This window comes from Xiphophorus couchianus, chromosome 16 (assembly GCF_001444195.1).
Source record: "Xiphophorus couchianus chromosome 16, X_couchianus-1.0, whole genome shotgun sequence".
Taxonomy (NCBI): Eukaryota; Metazoa; Chordata; class Actinopteri; order Cyprinodontiformes; family Poeciliidae; genus Xiphophorus; species Xiphophorus couchianus.
Genome location: NC_040243.1, coordinates 4,361,260 through 4,382,430, shown reverse-complemented (window position 1 = coordinate 4,382,430; position 21,171 = coordinate 4,361,260). Strand labels below are relative to the sequence as shown.

At 37.0% G+C, this 21,171-nt stretch overlaps 1 protein-coding gene across 1 annotated transcript; it reads left to right on the top strand.

Moving 5' to 3' along the window:
• The first annotated feature begins 9,248 nt into the window (after positions 1–9,248).
• On the top strand, positions 9,249–21,171 carry gfap (glial fibrillary acidic protein). Its single transcript, XM_028042701.1, has 9 exons — positions 9,249–9,792; positions 13,779–13,839; positions 13,935–14,030; positions 14,836–14,997; positions 15,750–15,875; positions 17,310–17,530; positions 17,621–17,664; positions 18,701–18,783; positions 18,892–21,171. The coding sequence occupies exons 1-9, from the start codon at positions 9,278–9,280 to the stop codon at positions 18,931–18,933; spliced, it is 1,350 nt and encodes a 449-aa protein (XP_027898502.1). The 5' UTR covers positions 9,249–9,277; the 3' UTR covers positions 18,934–21,171.

Below are 21,171 nucleotides of genomic sequence, written 5' to 3'. Positions count from 1 at the left end.
ATCTCAAAATTTCAGAGTTTTTTTATAGCAAATTTTCAAGTTATTAAACCCAGAAAATTTCTAAAATTCTTTGCTGTGAATAAATTTTTTTTCTATTTACAGTGGCTCTCTCAGTTCACACTGACCATCAGTTTTATTAAATCTAATTAACTCCAAATTAATTTTTTCTAACTTAATCATATTTGTGTTTTTGAGTTTGCCCCACTGTCAAACTTGATATTTTGCATTGTAGCCGATTTTTGTTTTTATTTTATGGAATTTTTTCCCACCAATGAATTCGCTCCTTTGGTTCCCATAGTTACGGGTGATGTCATCACGCATGTTTTACATCTAGTAGTATTCACTATAAATGAGACCCTGTTTTAAAGTTTCAAAACTTTAAAGATTTTTTTATCCTACTGTATCAGACTTAATATTTTAAAAATAGATTAAATATGTTCAGTTTTTCAGCAGTTACAGTTTGTCTGCAGATTAAAATTTCAACATATTTCACAAAAAGCCATTTTTATTTATAATCTCTCCAGTATTTACTATCTGACCAAGTGCCAAAATAAAGAACAAAAATATACTTATAGTTTTTTAGACACTAAAAAGCCTTAAATAAAAATTGTTTATTTTTGTCTAAATTGCATGTCTGGCCCAGATGTCGTTGACCGATAATCCTCAATTTAGGATAATTTTCAATCAGATGCACTTTTATTTTTTTGATAACTGAATTTTGTGGGGCTGATTTCAATATTTTCTGTTTGCTAATGTTTTTATTTCAAATGTGAATTTTTTATTTTATTTATAGCCCCATGACATCCAAGTCTGATTATTGTAAGGAAATACACATATCTATAAATATCTATTTTTATATTTCGACTGTATCAAATCTGTTGATACTTTTAGTTTTGTTGAACGGAAGTCATAGAAAGCAGCTGGTTTTGCAGACATTTCAGAATCGCATGTTGTAATTTAGAAACGGGGGAGAACGAAGTCTGGCTGCCTGGCTCAAACTCCAGTTCATCAAATTAAACCACAACCAGTGTTACACGTCGGCTCCTGGAAACATTTTTACTAAATGTGGTGATTCACCATCAGAACTGTAAGATCGATTTCTGATCTGCGGGGGTTTTTGTACACCTGTGACTTGCTAAACTCAGATTTTCTTGATTTTAGCCCAAACGGATCACGTTTTATCTGCCTGTTTGTGGGTTTTTCTGTGGAACGTTTTCCTAATTTATTAGTGGAAAATCCGCCTACTCACAATTTCTAAAAGAAAGCTGAAATACCTTGGTGCAATGCTACTTGACTTGCTATTTGCTAGCGCTTGCAAAGCAGCCAATCCAGGAGCAGCTCTTTTTTTCCTTGATGCTGATTGGCTGTACTTGAAGACTGTAGATGCTAACTCCTGTTGGTCCTAAAACGGTTTTCACTGCGCATATCAACACACATTAAGTCAGGGGTGTCAAACTCCAGTCCTCAAGGGCCGCAGTCCTGCAACTTCTAGATGAGCCTCTGCTGCACCACACCTGAACAGAATACTTAGGTAATTAAGGCTCTGGAAAACTGATCTACACAAGGAGGAGGTCATTAAGTCATTTCATTCCAGTGTTTTGTACCTGTGGCACATCTAAAAACTGCAGGACTGCGGCCCTCGAGGCCTGGAGTTTGAGACCCCTGCATTAAGTTATATTTGGTGTTTGCAGTATTAAGATTGGACTCAAGTATTTGCTGATTTAGCTATTCGCTGCTGCCTCAAATACCAGGACTCTTTTGTGTTTTTGTTAGAAGAAATTATGTCATACTTTGTGTTTAAGAGCAATTATTTCTTTTAAAACAAAGACACTATAATAACATTTCCATTTTAAATCGCATTTACCATCTTATGTTTAGGGTTAGCACGGTTGGCAAAGCTAACTTTTTTAGCATTCTCTTGTATATTGACTAGAGAACGTATTGCCTTATCTTAACTCCTGAGAGATAAAGAGGAAAGGATGAAACACAAACTTGGCAAAATTACATTCTGCCTTCCTAAACGTGATTTAACCAAACTTGGCATAATTTAGCAAGATGTAATTCTTCTAAACTTAGCATAGCAATTTAGGTAAGCAAATTTCAGCCAAACTTAACGTAATTTAGCCAGGTTTAGCATAATTAGCTAAGTTATGCTAAGTTTTTAGCCAAACTAAGTTCAATTCATTCAAAAATTGGCTTAATTTAGCTAAACGTAATCTAGTTAAACGTAATTTAGCCAAACGTGGCTGAATCACGTTCAGGATTCCTTTGTCTTGCTCTCTCTCATCGTCTTACAACCTGAATGAACTGCAGACATTTTTCAACATGTTGTCTATTATTAATCAGCTTTATGCATCTCTCTACATCCTCTGGTTCCTGCAAACAGCTAAGATTGATTTGCACATAGAAAAGTGTTAGCTTGACTCGGACCAGTCAGTCACCACATAATCCATAAATCAGTCCTGGAAAGATTCCTTGGTGCATCTCTGCTCCTGCTTTGCCACATGCAATGAAAACTCATCAGGTCTCATTTAAGATGTGAGTTAATGCAGGTGTGTTAGCGAGCCAAAGACAACCTGGAGCAGAGCCGACGCTGGATGCCAGATTTCGCTCTCCATCCCCCATGACGACTTTGTTTTCCCCAGGGTTCAGATGACATGTCCAGCTTTAAATTATGGGCTAATAACAAACATATAGCTATAAATGGGGCTGCTACACATTAAAGGCAGCTAAATAATGTTTAAATGAGTGTTTTATTTAAGGAGGAACCCTGGGACAGGCAAAGGAAAACAAGCTAGTTGTTAGAAATGTTTCTACGTATCCAAATGTTAAACATGTAATGTTTTATGACAAGACTTGCAGTGCAAAGTCGAACATATCAAACCTATTTTACTGCTAAAACGTTTTGTTTTTTGAATGTATATGTAGATGTCATGACTTCGCTCGAAAACAAATACATTTTAAAAAAAGAGTTTGTTGTTTTTGTTTTTATTTTTCAATGAATCTCAACATTTAGACTGAATGAAAGTAAACAGGATACAAAGGGACTGAGTTCTGCTTGGTGGATGCACCGTTTCTTTCTCTCGTTTTCTCTCTCTTTTCTTCCTCTTTCTCTCTGTCACCCGTTAAATGAGGAGAAACGGGAGGCAGTCACGGGAAGAAGAGATTTTTATGGCCGTGTCTGCCTGTGTGTGGAGAAAACAGACGGTAACAAACAAAGAAACGCTTTATCGCAACTGTAATCTAATCTGTCAGAGTTCATTTTTAAACAGCTATAGAGATTAACAGATTATACCAGTTTATTAATAACCAGAAGAAATAAAAAAAGAACAAGACTATCAGTTTACTTGAGGGAAAATTATGTGAAGTTTATAGCATCTGCAACAATTATTGCCTAAAGTTGTTACCTGGATTGCCTTTAGTGATATAAATTTCAGTTCCAGTTATGTTCAAAGTCAATATGATCAAATTTATGGTGCTTTGGAGCTAAAAATAGAAAATTTATAAATTCCCATATATAAGTTCCTATGTGTGAAATGGTTTAATGAGGTACAACTGGTAAAAATGTAAATAATTACTAAAAATAAATTTATTATTTTGTTTTACTGTGGCTATCAAAAATGGTTGTATTCAGTAAATGAGAATATATGAAAAATGAATCAATTTCAGCAGCACAGTGATTACTTATAGCAATAAAAAAAACGCATTTAAGATTAGAATATTAAATCACACCAGCAATTCAAAATTGTGACTTAATGAAACATATGTGTTTGTTTAAAGGCTTTTATTTATTTATTCTAAAGTACTGTTTAATCTGGAAAATAAGCTTAATGAGAACCTGTTCAAATGTATCGATTATGATTGTTTATTTCTCAGTAAAGATCAAATTAATGCATCAGAACCTTGAAGTGTTCATCCAAACCCACAGAGCCGTCCGTGTCGTTATCCCTGCAGGTTTGTTTCGTTCTCCTTTTCTCCAGAGTTAAAACAATAGCATTGTTGTTTCTAAATGAATATGAACCTGTTTTCTTTGTATTATTTGAGGTCTAAATCTTTTCTTGTAATTTCGGAGACATGTTGTCAGTAGTTTTTTAAAGAACAACGTTCATTTTACTAAAACATAAACCTGTAAAGAGTAAAATCAGAGAAACTGATCATTTTAAATGGTCTCTTAATTTTCTCCAGAGCTGTATTTTCCTTTTCCGTCTCATTCGGGTCGATCCCGACAGCAGCCATTTTGTTCATGAATCTTTCTCTTGCACGTTGGTTAAAGAGTTTTCACAAATTTTCTTTTTGCTGGTTTTCCATGCATTGTGCTGCGCTAGCCTACTAATAAGGTGCTTGCAGACTAGTGGGAACTATGTATATAAATGATAAAATAACTGGCCTTTTAATTTTTTTAATCATATTCTGTTGAATTTCGTTTCATGCAGCCTTCCAGCTGAAGTTTGCGGCTGAATCCTGTTCGTAGTGTGATGCCGGGGTCCGGTATGCCGGTCTGTCTGAGCAGCACATTCCTGCTGACAGGCAGACTGGAGCTTTGGGCCCAACCGGGCTCTCTACAGCCTCTTTGTGGCTGCGCCCTGTTTGGACCTGCTGGTGCTGAGTCATGCAGCTGGCCCGTCCGATCCAGTTAAACCCGCTTGCTTTTTATATCAGGCCTTCGATGTCACGCCTCCTGCTTCAGCGTAGCTCTGCTGCGGTTTTGATTAGTTCGTTTTGAAGACTTGTTCACATTTTCTTTGGTTGAAGCATTTATTCAACTTTTTGACCGTTGTCATGCGTAACCGTGGCAACAGGGTATTGTTCTTACAGTTGGGAGCATTTGATTGGTGTCTTTAAAGCTCAATTTGTTAATATTTTCTTTGGTTGAGGCATTTTATGTTTTTGGGCAATTTTGGATGCTGTTCTACTTTTTGAGAGTTATGATGCGTAACCATGGCAACAAGGTATAGGTTTTTTTTAAAAACTTGGAGCAGCTGAATAGCATCTTTAAAGCTCAAATAATACCTGAACTATGACCCCAAACCTTAGAGGAAACCCATTAAACCCATTTTAATAAATATATATAACATGGAATCATATGTGTGTGTTTTGATCGTGCTGCATCCTAAATGCACAAAGAAGCGTTGGCGCAGATCCTTCCTCCCAGCAGCCTTTAGACTCTAACTTCTCCAAAAAATAAAACCACTGGATTTTGTTGCTGTACATTTAATGTACAGACTATCAAAATGTAAAATGTACATATTAAAATATTAAAAGTAAAATGTATTAAATGTACATTTTACATTATGTTTTACATACTAAATGTCAAATGTACGGTAATATTTTTAATATTATAAATTAAACCCAAAATTCAAAACAACCGTTTCAACATTACGAAAAGACATAAATAAATAATAATAAAATTACCACGCAAACAATTTCAGTAATATTGAAACTAAATTATAAACAAATATAAATAAAAACAATAACAGACTTCAATTATAAATGTATCAATTCTATCAGTTCAGCATTAATTCATTCTCTATTCTATGGGAAAATAAAGGCTGTTTTATTTTATTGTCCAACTAAAGAGATAATTTCCTCTAAATACGCCCCCTGGCAGGTTTTTTAATTTCTTGCTTTGGTATATTGGGGAGAGTGGACCTGAGCCGGTTCTGTAGGCCAGGATTCGGTTTGGTATGAGGTCATGTACGTTCAGACAACAATGAAGTTGAAGTGCAGCTTTCAGAGAGTCGATGTGGTTATTTTAGTTTAAAATGCCAGAACGGTCCAAGTTAAAAGGTGGTGGTGTCGTCCAGGCTTCAGATTAGCTCTGCCATTCCGCCTCTTTTTGCAGTTCGTCCAGAGGAGATCAAGCCCTAAACGAAAACATCAGTCAGCTGTTTGTCCCTCTTTGCGACTCCATCTTCCAGGAAGCAGGGAAGCTCCAGACTGTACGAACACTCTGTTTGGATGCTTAATTATCAGGAGAAATTACCTCAGTGACCAAATCTAAGGCAACAGCGGCGATTGTCTGAAAAATCCACTGAGCCGAAACAATTAGTGTCAGCGAGATGATGCAACGGCGCCGTTAATCCTTGGAGATGAAGCCTTTTAAGTCAACAAATCTCTGCCAGACATACTGTGCCATCTTGTTTAACCTCTATTAACAGAAACCAATTGGGATTCAAGACACTGTGCTGTTTTTCTTCTACAGCATCAACGCTTCGGGCCAGATAGTAAAATGAAAGGAGGCTTTATTCACTGGCTCCCAGAAACAATGGCAGTGACTTTATGACCCAAAGAAATCCCTTTTGTTGCCCTGCTGCTGGTAGCAAAACAGCAGTTTATGCAAATATAACCATGCAGGATTTATTGTTTTTATTATTATTGTGCAGGAAATTCCTCAGAAGCATCAAGAGCTACCATTTTAATTTAATTTATATGAAATTTGCAAACTTATTTTGTGTATTTTGTTCAAATGCAAAAAGAATTTAGCCTCTTTTCCTAATGGCATTTATTGAAAGAAAGAAAGAAATGACCAATTATCGTTTAAATTTAATCTATAAGATCTTTGGAAACTTATTTTGTATATTTAAACAAAATGTCATAAGAATTTAGCAACTTTTCCTAATGACATTTATTTAAAGAGAATGAAATTACTAATTAACTTTAACTTGGATGAACTTTGGAAACTTATTTTGCTTATTTAGACCCAAAACAGTGAAAATTTAACCACTTTTCCTAATGGCAATTATCGAAAGAGAAATAAATTATCCACAGTTATCATTTAATTTGAACTTCAACAATCTTTGGAATCTTTTGCATATTTGGACCCAATGTAATTAAAATGTATCCTCTTTACTAATCCCATTTATTGAAAAAGGAAAGAAATTATCAAAAATTATTATTTAATTTTAACTTTAATGATCTTTGGGAACTAACAAATATTGATGGCGTTCATTGAAAGAGAGAAAGAAAAGACCAACTTGAATGAAGAAGACATGTTGGTTCTTTTAACCATCTGATAAACTGCAGCACTCTCTGTTTTCACCAACATTTCTTGTGTTTAATTTTCTGTTTTTGTGTTAAGGGACATTAGCGATTTAATCTTATCTCTAAATTGTCCAATGGAAGAAAAAGCTGAAAGGAGAAGATTTGCAGAAGCCCTGTGGTTGCCAAGGCGGTGGGAGAGCAGCGGCTCGTAACGCAGCCTCAGTTCGTCAATCTGAAGCTCAGATTGAGTTTGCACTCCGCGAACCTTTCCTCCTTACGCTCCTGCGCTTCGCCATCCATCAGGACGTCTAATAACTTGAACTTCACACACAAAGACCAGACACTTAAAAACCTGCTGCTTTCTCTCTCTGCCTGAATATAAAATATGTTCCACCAAGATGGTTGGTTAGATTGGAAACTCCAATAAAAATCTTAGTCTTTGTTTTTTACTTCCAGTTGTGCACGTCGGCTCAAGCTGAATTGGAGTCAATAGAATCTCAGAACAGCGATTTCTAAGGTTTGCAACAGATTTTAAGTTTGGATTTAGGTCTGGACTTTGCTCAGTGTGTCGTTCAACGCATCAACTATAAAACCTGCTAGCTTTACCTCCAGTTGCCTGATAAGAATCGATCCCTTGCACTACGCTTTGCTTCGTATGCAGAACTCTGGTTTTTAATTTTACCCGACAGAAAATCAACATCAACTTTAACAACTTTCACAGCTTCTGTTCGTTGATTGGCCCGGTTGACATTCTACCAGACTAATCCACTTCAATGGGAGAAAGCCCAGACTGAGCAGTGAAGAGTTTAGAATCAAGTGGATCTGTCTATTTTTATTTTGTTGATATCGTTGAGTTTTTTACTGACATTTCATTAAATCAGTTAATTCTATTTAAAAGCTAAGTAACTTCTACATCTAGTTGTTTGCACAGGCTTTTATTTACCAGGATCTGAGTAAAGGGTTGAATGTTAAGCATAGTTTTCATGTGACGTCACACTTCTGGGAACTTTGTAAGGACAGCCATGCTCGTTGTTATGGAGTTGCTATGACAACAATAAACAAATCACGAGCTTAGAACCAGCGCTCGTCTCACTTCTGTCTAACTTATAAACACTACAAGTACATTACAACTATTGCTTTAACAATTTTTGAGTACTCTACCCACCTCTGTGTAATACCATCAGGGATATTTACTGTAGTACTAACCGCCAAACCAGCAAAATTAGCTTAGCTAATGTAGCTTTTAGCTGACAGCTAATCCGGACATGTGGCCTACATTACTCCGCCAGTCACCAGAACCTGTTATTCACATGAAGAGTTCGTACGTTATTTACAATCAAACATTGATTATATGCATTGATAGTTTTCAGGTGAAGCTCCCCCATGTTGTACGCTCTCTTCGTGTTTATTAAGTACTGAACTATATCGGAGTATGAGATCGGAGGCAGCGTGTCCACATCGTCAATCTCCATCTCATTCAGCTCGATCCCGACAGCAGCCGTTTTATATATATATATATATATACATATACTGTATATATACTGTATATACAGTATATCTTTCTCTCACACATTGATCAAGAGTGTCCATATATTTTCTTTTTGTTGGTCTTGAATCCATGGGTCCGCTATGCTTTGCTCTGCCTACTTCCGGTTCAGACTTGTGGGAACTATCTATTACATGCCATACAGATTTTCAACTCTATTTTACATTGATACACCACTTTGTCCAGGTTTATTCCATAAAATCCAAATAAAAAGACTGAAGTTTGTCTGTCATGTGACAGTTTGTGCTTCTAAAAGGCACATTTCCATTTGTTGTCTTTATCTTGTTTGTAAATCATTGTTTTTGTAGTTTTAGATAGTTATGATGTCTCTCCAACACCCCCTCCCCTTGTTTAATCAAAGTCCCTTTCTGTGTCTCTGTGTTTTGAAGAGCGCATGTGTGGTCAGGTTGGATTTGTGGCCAGGGCCTGTCACACAAATTCCTTTTCATTCGCTTGGAGCAGAAAGAAAGCGAGTTGGGAAAAAGGGGGTGAACGTAGGACTGAAAGAGTGAGTGAGTCAGAGGGAGGAAAAGGGGGAGAGGACGAAGAAAAAAAATGCCGGAGACATTTGTAGTTGAGTGGACGAGCACAGACAATCCCTGGCGCACAGCTTTCTGAGTGTCAAGTAAACCAGCCCTTCGCTTTCCTCTTTTTGTTCCATTCACTGCCCGCCCCACCCTGTGGCCCAAAGGGGGGTTGCTCCCTCTATAAAACCCCTGTTTGTGCACCGGGTGAGCTTATTCCCCCAGCATGGAGAGCCAGAGGGTCCAGTCCTCGTACAGGAAACGTTTTGGGCCTCAGGGCGGCTCGGGCGCCAGAATCGGTAGCCTGTCTTCCAACCGCCTCTCCTGGCATGGCACCCCGCGGTCCATCACCCTCTCCAGCCCCATTTCCAGGCTCTCCCTGGGCTCTGCCAGCACGGCCCTGCTGCTGGGGAGCCCCGGCGACCGGCTGGACTTCTCCGCCGACTCCCTGATGAAGGCCCACTACAAAGAAATACGCACCAATGAGAAGATGGAGATGATGGGCCTGAACGACCGCTTTGCCAGCTATATAGAGAAGGTGCGCTTGCTGGAGCAGCAGAACAAGATGCTGGTGGCAGAGCTGAACCAGCTGAAGGTGAAGGAGCCCAGCCGCCTGGGAGACATCTACCAGGATGAGCTCAGGGAGCTTCGCCGGCAGGTGGATGGGCTCACCAACGGGAAGGCCCGATTGGAGGTCGAGAGGGACAACCTGGCTGCCGATCTGGCCATGTTGAAGCAAAGGTAAGGCGATGGAGGGTGGGACTCCAGTGGGAGGAGTGTATCCAGACACGGTTGCTATGTTCAATGACTTGTATGCATTTAAAGTCCGACCGCAGTCACTTTGACTGCCTAAGAGAGAGTTTATGTGGCAATCGAGAAACACTGACTAGGCTATAGAGCAGTGTTTATTAAACCTTTTCAGGCTGAGAACCACTTAGCTTGATATGTACAAACAACCTGAAAAGAAAATATGAGGCTCTTAACTCACTTTGTTCATCCTAATGACAAAGGCTGTTTGGTAAATGTTAATGGCCATAAACACATCGACTCATTTTGACCTATTTCCAGATTCTGACAGTGTGGACTCTAAGCTCTCCAATGATCTCAAACACATGAAAATAAAAAAAAGTTAAGTGTTGTCTGCATTAATAACATTTAGGGATATTTGTAATTTAGAAGCTCAACAAATGGAAAAATAGACTTGAGTTGCTTTGCCAGAAACAAAAATCCTCTTCTATCCAAATCCATTTCTATCAATTTTATTTATGTTTTTTAATTAATTTAATTTCATCATTTTTAATTAAATATTAGTAATAGCTATTGATATGTGAGAAGAGTATTATAATCAAGCAAAGTTGTAAAAACCAAAGAACCGTTCTCACCAACTGAGACTAGTTCATGGCTTACATCCGTTCAAAAGAATCAAATTGTTTGTGAACAACACATCAAAACTCTCAGCAGGATTTACTTGACTTCCTCCAATCATATAAGAAATCCTGCTGTTTCCTTTCAATCAGTATTTTCAGTTTTTCTTTTGAGTGACCCGGGTTTAATCCATCATTATTTTTAAACACAATTCTTTGCTAAGCTAGCTGTAGCGTCGCACTTTGCGATAACGTCACAGTAGTCATTTACATGCAGTATGTTGCCGACCACCAGGGGGCGCCCACTGACCACAGTTAGAGAGATTACTATTGAGAAGATTATTTGGTTTTTAAACATGGTGGACTGCCTTCAAACTGTCACTGGTTGCCATGGTTACCTGGCATTACCTCTGGAGTTGACGACGCAAATATGAATTCTTCATAAAATCAAGAAAATTACAGACAACCCCGACCGTCCTCCTTATGAGGCCGTCGTGGGAAAACAGAGCGTCTTCAGTGAGAGGCTTCTTCATATTCACTGTAACACAGACTGCTACAGGAGATTTCTTTTGCCAACAGCCATCACTATCTACAATAACTCTGAAGAATCTGAATTGGTGAGTTACAACAATGTTTAACTTACCTTTCCTGTCAGTAAAGTATTTTTGAGAATGAATTAGCCAGCATGTTGTTAGCCTACAGCTGTTTATCACAGTTAAGCTGCCAAAGTCACATTCACAGTTGCTACCAACTGATTGTTTAAATTTTGTTGCACAATGAAAATAAAGGGATGAGATACGCCTTAATGACCCAAATACATTAACAACCAGGAGAGTAGATAAATGGTGAGGAAAAAATGGACCAAGCCTCAGGTGCTGGACATTAATTATTAGGAAAATTAAAGCAGTTTTGTTCACAGTTAAATAATCTTTTAGTCCCTATGAATAAGACAAACGTATCTGATAGGGATTTCCTAAAAATGTTAAAAAAAAAATTAAAAACTGAGTTTATATTTAGCCTGCAGTCGCTATTATAGTGAAATTTTCCATGCAGGTGAAATAAAATTGGTTGCTAGTTTTCAAAGAGAATTGCAGCATTTGGTTGCAATTGTTGAACTTTTTCAAATTTCAACAATTTGGAAAAGTTCCAATAGTATGAACACTTTGTGCCTGTATCAAACTCTTGACTTTCAGGTGTTTTTTGTTTTGTATTTTTTAGATGCATCTCTAAAAACTACTTCCTCTAAACTACTTAAATGTAGCGTATTGGAATGAAAACTTACAGGTTTTACTTTGCAAAATAGAGTTTTAAATAATTTTTGCACAAATGAAGGTAAGCTGTGTTTACCCGTTCATGTAAATGAAGATGTGGTTTTCCTTGCGATTCGCTGGAATGCACACCAACATGTGCAGCAGGAGCTTTGCTCCCTTTTTCTAAACTTGATCCTGACTGAACCCCTCGCCGCTTTTGAGAGGCTGTGGAGGAATGAGCGGCTGCACAATGGTGGCTCCTCACAAAGGGAGGCAGCTGCTCGTTTTTCATAAACAAATTAATTCATGGACATCGCCTCGCCGGGCGTATTTCACTTCTCCAAAGCACAGGAGGGTGGAGTACCCAAAAACTTTACTCAAGTAAGAGAAGCAGCACCTCAACATAAATATATAAAAGTAAAAATAAGCAGTAGCCATCAAAGAAAATACTCAACTTAGGGTTAAAAAAAAAAGTATCAGTTACTCAAGTTGTCAATCATTTAATATTTAAAAATTACATAATCAGATGGATCAAGATATAAATTTAGTGGAAATTTTGAAACCAGTTTCTTTAAATAAAAAAAAATAACTTATGAAACTTTAACAGAACCTGCAGGTGTGTGTGTCTGTGTCTGGTGGATTTTTGGTTAAAACATGTTTGTTTTTCATTGAGTGGGTAGAAAATTCAGAAATTTTACTCAAGTAAGAGAAGAGATACTTCAAAATAAAATTACTCAAGTAAAAGTAAAAAGTAAAGTATAAAAAGACTATGTTAAAAAAAAAAAAAAGTTACTCAAGTAAATGTAACTTGTTACTATCCAGCTCTGGTAATAATAACATGCGTCGCTGGACTCAACAATTTAAGTGCTGATTGAAAGTCTGAGGGTGGGAAGATCTGCTCCCTGCCCTCTGACCGCGCAGCTGCTCGTCCTGTGAAAGATTGGTGCTCTGAGGGTCAAAGGTCACTTTCCAGGTTCCCACTGACTTCTGTGCTGCTCTGCATGAAGCTGTACAGATGTTATGCAAAGCCTCAGTGAGTCCGGTTCTGTCTGCGTGCGACAGATGGATCGTGGGGTGTTGTCCGTCCCAGTTCAGGTCTGTCGGGGTGTGTGTGTGTGTGTGTGTGTGTGTGTGTGTGTGTGTGTGTGTGTGTGTGTGTGTGTGTGTGTAGTCCATCCCGTGGGAAAGGCCTCTGGGTGTTAGATTAGAGTGAAAGTGCAATGATGCATGAGCTGCTCATTCAGCTGAGTCCTGTTATTCCTCTGCAGCAGGAAAAAATGCCAATTGAAAGTCTAATCAAAATATTTCAAACCTATTTAAAAATTATCCACATGCAGGACAAAAATCACGTTTCTCTGACTAAAACATGCCGGGTTCATCATTTACAGCAGCTCTGTCAAGCTCATTTTCGTTTTGGGCCAATTAAAGATCATGAATCCTCTTAAAGGGCCGGTTGTGCCAGGATGTATTGATAAAACCCATTAAAATATTAATTAATTCTTAAAATTAAATATTATTCAATGTCTTTTTAGTCCCTCCAGGATTTCATGATACTTTTTGTGATTTTGATGTCAGATTATACTGTAGTCCGTCATCATTGCAAAAAAAAAAAACATCCTGGCACAACCAGCCCTTTAAGAGCATTCATTCATTTCAGAAATTTCTTTTAAAAAAAAAGTTTTTTTAAGTTTCAATTGCTGAACATTTTGACATTTGAAACTCAGAAAAAAAAATCTGTATAAATTTTCTGAAATTATTCTAAAAATTTGAGTTTAATTTAATTTGAGTTTAGTTCTACTTTAGTTTAATCACTAAAGTTTTGAGTGGAAATTTACTTCTTTGTTGTTGTTTTTTTTGTTTTGTTTTTGTTCTTGTTGAACTTTGCCAGTGGTTAAAATTTTTTTAAACAAATTTAGACTTGTGTTATATTTTTAAACCACATAAAAAACGTCTATTTCCACATTGAAAAATGGTGCCAAATTTTAGTTCATGTATAAAACAAAAGGAAAATCAAATAGACAAATATGAATTAAGTAATTATTACTGAAAAGAAACTATTTTTATTTTTATAGCGTGTCATAAATGTCAGTTTTGTGTTTTATTTTTTTGACAGACTTCAAGATGAGATGACGCTGCATCAGGAAGCAGAAAACAGTTTGAACACTTTCAGACAGGTACGGCTGAAACTACACATTTCAGGTAATCCACATGTTCAGGCGTCTGAATCTGTAATCTGAGGTCGTCTTGTCGTTTGTCGATCTTTGTGAAGGATGTGGACGAAGCGGCTCTCAGTCGAGTCCAGCTGGAGAGGAAGATTGAAGCTCTGCAGGACGAGATCAACTTCCTGAAGAAAATCCACGAGGAGGCGAGAATCGGGATTAAGACCAGCAAGAAACCAGGATGATAATGGCTGACAGTTATAACTCCTTCCTTCCTTCCTTCCTTCCTTCCTTCCTTCCTTCCTTCCTTCCTTCCCTTCCTTCCTTCCTTCCTTCCTTCCTTCCTTCCTTCCTTCCCTTCCTTCTTCCCCTCCATCCTTTCCTCCCTCCTCCCTTCCTTTTTTAACCTTCCTTCCTTTCCTTCCTTTCTTCCCTTCCTCCCTCCACCCTTCCTTGCTTTCCTTCCTTCCTTCCCTTCTTCTCTTCCTTCCTCCACTCCTTCCCTCCCTCCATCCTTTCCTCCCTCCACCCTTCTTTTCTTTCCTTCCCTCCCTCTTTCTCTTCCTTCCTTCCCTCCCTCTTTCTCTTCCTTCCTTCCCTCCTTCCCTTCCTTCCTCACCTTCTTTTCCTTCCTCCCTTCCTTCCTTCCTTCCCTCCTTCCCTTCCTCCCTCCACCCCTCCTTTCTTTCCTTCCCTCCCTCATTCCTTTCCTTCCCTCCCTCTTTCCTTTCCTTCCTTCCCTCCCTCCTTTCCTTCCTCCCTTTCTTCCTTCCTTCCCTCCTTCCCTTCCTCCCTCCACCCTTCCTTTCTTAACTTCCCTCCCTCTTTCCTTTCCTTCCTTCCTCCTTCCTCCTTTCCTTCCTCCTCTTCTTCTTACTTCCCTCCTCCCTCTTTCCTTTCCTTCCTTCCTTCCTCCACCCTTCCTTTCTTAACTTCCCTCCCTCTTTCCTTTCCTTCCTTCCTTCCTTCCCTCCCTTCCTTTCCTTCCCTCCCTTCCTTCCTTTCCTCCAGGAGCTGCGTGAGCTGCAGGACCAGCTTGTGGCCCAGCAGGTCCATGTCGATCTGGACGTGTCCAAACCGGATTTGACTGCGGCTCTGAGGGACATCAGAGTTCAGTATGAGAACATGGCCACGTCCAACATGCATGAAACCGAGGAGTGGTACCGATCCAAGGTCAGAAGACTCACCTCCGCACTGAAAAACATCATTCTGCGCTGAAGTAGATTTTATACAACTGAATCTATTAAATCAACAATAAAAATTCCAGTTGGTGTCTTTACACAAATATATTTAGTTCAAGATACAAGACATTGTCATTACTTACTGGCTAGTTGTTAGCAATTACATGAAAGTGCAATATGAGTGAGTTAAATGCTCATTTTCATGCCTGACAGTGCAGCCTTGCATACGACTGTGTTTGTTTTTACTGAAAAAAGTGAACAAACTATAACTGCTTTCCATATTTTCTGTCAAAGTTTGAGCAGAAAAACGAATAAAAAGCAGGAGCACTGAGCTGTTTCAATCAACCATTTCCTTTTTATTTAAGCAGTTTCTAGTCAGTTAAAAATGCTTAATTACAACATACTCAGATTTATTAGGTTAACTTAAGATTTTACAGTGTACTTGCAAATTTTATTTACCTCATAAAAATGTTGAATAATTTATACAAAATTCAGTTTTGTATAACTTTACTTTTGTAACAAACAGCTAAAATACTTTAAACAAACAGGCTTGCTTGATAAACATAAATAAATTATGCAAATAGTTACCTTATTTTTTTAAAGTCAATAGGGAAGATTATTTTTTATCAGCATTTAGTTCAATAAATATTTCATAAATAAATCGGAACGCCTAGATAGTGACATCATGTTGAGGAAAATGTGAAAAGATGTAGCGCTGTTCGACTCTTTGGGTTTTTCTCCCAGTTTGCTGACCTGACAGACGCAGCCAATCGAAATGCGGAGGCCCTGCGCCAAGCGAAGCAGGACGCCAACGAATATCGGCGTCAGGTTCAGGCTCTGACCTGCGACTTGGACGCTCTCAGAGGCACCGTAAGTTCTGCCGATCTCAGGAAAAACTGCGTGAAAAGTGTCCAGCGTTTAAATTAAAGAATAACCAGCTACGTCTGTTCAGACGTGGGACTAAAACTGAAATAATAAATAAGACTAAACAAACCTACGGGTAACTTTTCAACACAATATATGAGCTTGTTTTATGTCAATAATTTCAAAATGTCCATGTTCCACTGGCGCCGTTGCCTAGCAACCCCAGCCAAGCCAAGCCCGTTGCCTAGCAGCCAAATTTTAATTCCACTGGCAGATTATTTATAAGTTATTTATGAGTGAAAGTTGTATATTTCATCAATAAGAAGAGATTAATGACTTAAAACAAGCTGCTATTTGTTGTCAAAACGCTGCTTGTAAGATGTAACACTTGAAATAGGACACAACTAATGTATTTGCACTAGAAATCAGACAAAACGGGTATTTTATGGACATTCTTTCAACATAGTATTTGACTGGGAATCAGTTTCATTCTTTTAATCTGTAATCTATCAACGCAGAATAAAGTTTACTGCAAAAACACAAAATTTTACCAAGTAATTTTGATCTAGTTTCTATTGCAAATATTTTAGTACTCTTGAAGTGAGACAAATATAACTTAAAAGTACGTTTTCAGCGAGATATCAGAGCTTGTTTTAAGTAAATAATTCCTTAACATTGATTAAAGATTACTAGCTGTAACTGAAATAATCTGCCAGTGGAAATATATCTAGCTGAAAAGTTACTTTCGAGTTAGTTAAAAGTAATTTCTAAGTAACTTAAAAGTTACTTTTAAATTTTAAGTTACTTAAGTTAGTTAACTTGTTATTTTTAAGTTGGTTAAAAGTAACTAAAGTTACTTTTAAATTGCTTTAGTTAGTTGAAAGTTACTTTTTTCTTAAAAGTAATTTAAAAACTTTACATTTAAGTTACTTTTAAATTAATGAAAAGCTTATTTTAACCAGCTTTACTTTTAAGTTAACTTAAAGTAACTTCTCTTTTTAAGTTAGTTAAAAGTAACTTGGTTTTAAATTTCTTAAGGTACTGAAAAGTAACTTGTTATATTTATTTTACTTAAAAGTAATTTTAAAGTAACTTGACTTTTAAGTTAGTTAAAAAAAACTTTTGAGTAAGTTAAGTCACTGTTAAGTAACTTCAAAGTTACTTTTGACTTTGAAGTTACTTAAAAGTTAGGTCAGTTAAAAGTAACTTAAGTTTTAAATAACTTAAGTTTGTTGAAAGTTACTTTTAAGTTATTGGATAGTTTCAGTAATTTAAAAGTAACTTTCAAGTTACTTTTAACTTAAGTTACTTTTAAGTACTTTTAAGTCTTAAATAAGACATTTATCTTACTTCACATGTAGTAGTTATTTGCAGTAGAAACCAGATTATTGGCGTTTTTGCGGTGAAGCTGCTGATGAGCCGAATCTCCCCGTCCTCCAGAACGAGTCTCTGGAGCGCCAGCTGCGGGAGCTGGAGGACCGCTGCGCCATGGAGGCTGCCGGGTACCAGGACACGGTGAGCCGCCTGGAGGAGGAGATCCAGGCCCTGAAGGAGGAAATGGCCCGGCATCTGCAGGAGTACCAGGACCTCCTCAATGTCAAACTGGCTCTGGACATCGAGATCGCCACCTACAGGAAACTGCTGGAAGGAGAGGAGAGCAGGTGACACGCAGCTTTGAAAACTGGACATATTTGGCCTTTTGCCACAAAAACAGTGAAACAAAAACATGTTTTTCTTCTTTTTGCCATCAGGATCACCATTCCAGTTCAGAGCTTTTCCAACCTGCAGTTTAGAGGTCAGAATCTGATGCAGCAATAATATTTTCTTATGATAAAATGTTTTTGGTTGGAATAGGGGAAATTTTATTTCATTGTGAGAGTAGAAAGTAGAAACCTTTAGTAAAATATGTTCATTATTTATGTTTGTAATGAGTCAGAAGCAGGAGTCAAGGCTAAATGTCTTATTATTATTATTATTATTATTACTGCCATTTAAAGTAATGAAAACAAAAAAAAATTATTTAAATTTAATGCCATGCAAATAAACTGAAATAGAAATGACTGTTAGCTGCTTTGTTGATTGTAGGAATATAAAGAGAGATTTATTTATTTTTTTTGCCAGTTAAGATCATTAAAAACAAAATAAACAAAAACTTATTGGATAGTTTGGTGGTGAAAATGTGCAGTGATAAATTTAGGGTATCTATTTTTTTTTATTTAAAATCACAAAGTTGTAAAAAATAAATTGAAATAAGAACATATTTTAGCTACGTTAGTTTTAATAGAAATGTACAGTGGCACATTAAAGATTCTTCATTTGACATTTAAAGTCATAAAATAAAATTTTAAAAAGTAAATGTAGGTTACTTTGGCAGAATGTAAACAGGAATAACTTACCAGTTATGTTCATTAAAAACAGAATAAAAAATTATTTGTATTATCTAGTGTGATTAAAATATTTTATTTTTTTTTACATTTAAAGTCATAAAACAGTAAAATAAACTGGAATAAAAAAAATATTTATAATAATAAATGTTTGAAGCGACACATTACACAAATTTCTTAATACTAATTTACTCTGAAAAACAGCTTCCTATTTTTTTTTTTGCTTGGCTTTTCAGTCAGTTGTTTAATAAATATAAGAACAGGTCCATAAGTTAAAAAATAGTATGGGCAGTTTAAAGGTTTAAAAAGATTTAGATATACTCAATCCAGTCAGTCTTAAATATTTAGTGTTTATTATAAAGCTTAGTAGGAAGTGAAATATTTTTTAGATTTTCTTGCATTCCCAGAGATCCGAAATGTTTTTTTTTAAATTTGTTTTCTGGCTAGAAACTAATTTGGACACTAAAACTCCAGAGGCTCATGTGAAGCGAAGCATCCTGGTCCGAACTGTGGAGACCAGAGACGGGGAGGTAGGAGCGCTGCACCGCTCATGTTTTCCCTCCAGGTGGCAGTGTTGAGCCAAGTGTTACTTTTTGCTGTTTTTAAACACTAAATCTGTGTTTTTTTTCCCTTTTCAGATCATTAAGGAGTCAACCACTGAACACAAAGACCTTCCTTGAATTGCAAAGAATTTCTCCGTTATGTCCTTGAACACATTAAGATCTTTCTGAATGAAATATTTCTTTATTTTCAGTTTAAACCTCAAAGCTGCCTCCATTATGAAGTGCTTTCTAATCAGTTTAGCACACTTACAATGACTTTCAGACTAAAATTCGATACAGTCATGTAACCGATTCTACTAAGATGTAAAACTGTATTGTGGCTGAAAAATTAGATTTTATTTGCATTGATTCCAGTAATCTGTCATAGAAGAGGCCTTGAAATGTAGATTGTGTTGATCCAATTTGTAGCGTTGTGGAGGTTGACGTGTGGCTACGTGTATGTGAAACGTGGTGGGCAGGAGGGAGCTCTTGGTTTGTAAACACTGAAACTGGATTTTAGGTGAGAAACGGGAGATGAGTTTATGTCACAGCATCTTTTCGACAGAATGACAGCTGAATCCCAGCGGTTTGCTTTTACATTTGCCTGGTGCTATTTTTTATTTCCTTCAGGAGTTTCATCCACGTCTCTTGTTTAAAGTCCTGAATATCTGCATGTTGTTCTGTTAGACATCTAACAAACTGAGGTTTAATCAGATAAATTTGAGTTTTACTCTCTAATAATTTGTAGCCCAGGCAAAGTTATGTATCTTGGATTGATAATTGAGTTTCTTCACTTTTTTCTAATTAAGTTTGCAATGTCTCAAGCAGGGTGACTCCTAACAGTATTTCTCTGTGAATAAAACGATCAGTGCCTTTTAATTAGTCAAAAGAGTTAGAAATAATAAGTCAAGCATCCTTGTACAGAAGATTAGTGCCACTGGGGAGGGGAGCCAAACAATTCTGACTTTTTCCCTCCTCAGAATTAGATTTGTTTAAACTGTTTTTGCAACATCAGGAAAATTTAGTCTTTAAATTTCTTAGAAATCTACCAAGTAATTTTGGTACAGGTTTTCAGTGCATATAAAGTGCAGGTTTACAAATTCTATAACAAGGAAGAAATGGATAAGAGATTATTTTCATACACTAACATCACAATTAACATACACCTAAAAATGTTTGGGTTTTTTATTTGGATTTTGACATGATTGACGGAATTAAAATTCGAACACAAACGATTCTGAGATTAAAGTCAGAATTCTGAGAAAACAATTCTGGGGAAAGAAATGTCAAAATTATGATATTAGTATCAGAATTCTGAATTTAAAAAGTGAGAATTTTGAAATAAAAGTTGGAATCTTGAAATTAAAATTAAAATTTTGAGGGGAAAAAAGTTAGAACAAGTCAGAATTCTAATAAACGGTCAGAATTGGGAGGAAAAAAAATCTGAGGAAAATAAATCTGAGAATTCTGATTTTAAAAAAGTAGGAATTTTGAGATAAAAAGTTGGAATTCTGAAATTAAAGTCAGAAATGTGAGTGGGAAAAAATAAGAATTTGAATTCTGAGGAAAAAATTCAGAGGAACAAAAATTCCAGAAATCTGAGATTAACATCAGAGTTCAGAGAATTTATCTCAGATAAATTCCTACTTATCTGAGATGAGTAAGAACTTTGAGAGAAAAAATTATTTCGAAAAAAATATTTTGAAAGTCAAAATTCCGAAAGAAGTTTGAATTCTGAGGTGAAAAAAAATCTGAGAAACTGGATTCTGAGAAAAACGTCGGAATTGTGAGTTTATAGTCAGAATTCTGGAAAAAAAGTCAGAATTAAAATTTTTTTTTGGTGGCTGTAATCTTGATTTTAAAACTGCGGGTTTTGTGAGGACGAAGCGTCTGGACCAGGCTCTCATCTTGCAGACGAGTTGAAGACAGGCAGGTCTCTGTTAAAGGCGTGGAAGCTAACGCGACCTTTGCCCTACATACCGGGGTTCCTGCTCAGAAAGCGGCAGCCAGTTTTTGTAGAGTTGGGCCAGACAGCGGATGATGAGTAGAGCAGCAGAGCTCGCTCTGATTTATTAGTTGTTTTAGTTCTGGAGGAGAGGATGTTGGCGTTAGGAAGATGGAGACACGTCAGTCCTGGCTTTGGACCGAAACACGCTGACAGGCGCTACCGAGATTGGAGCGCCGCCTCTGTCCCTCACCAAGGTCACCGTGTGATTCATGCCTCCTACTTTGTCTCCTTTCCTTTCTAACACACTTTGATGTATTTTCTACCCTTGTTTAGTTTTTTTTTTGATGTTTCTATTATTTTTTTGCTTAGGAAATGTTTGCAGATTTAGCTCTGACCAATGCTAACAATAAAATACTTTCTTTCCTGGA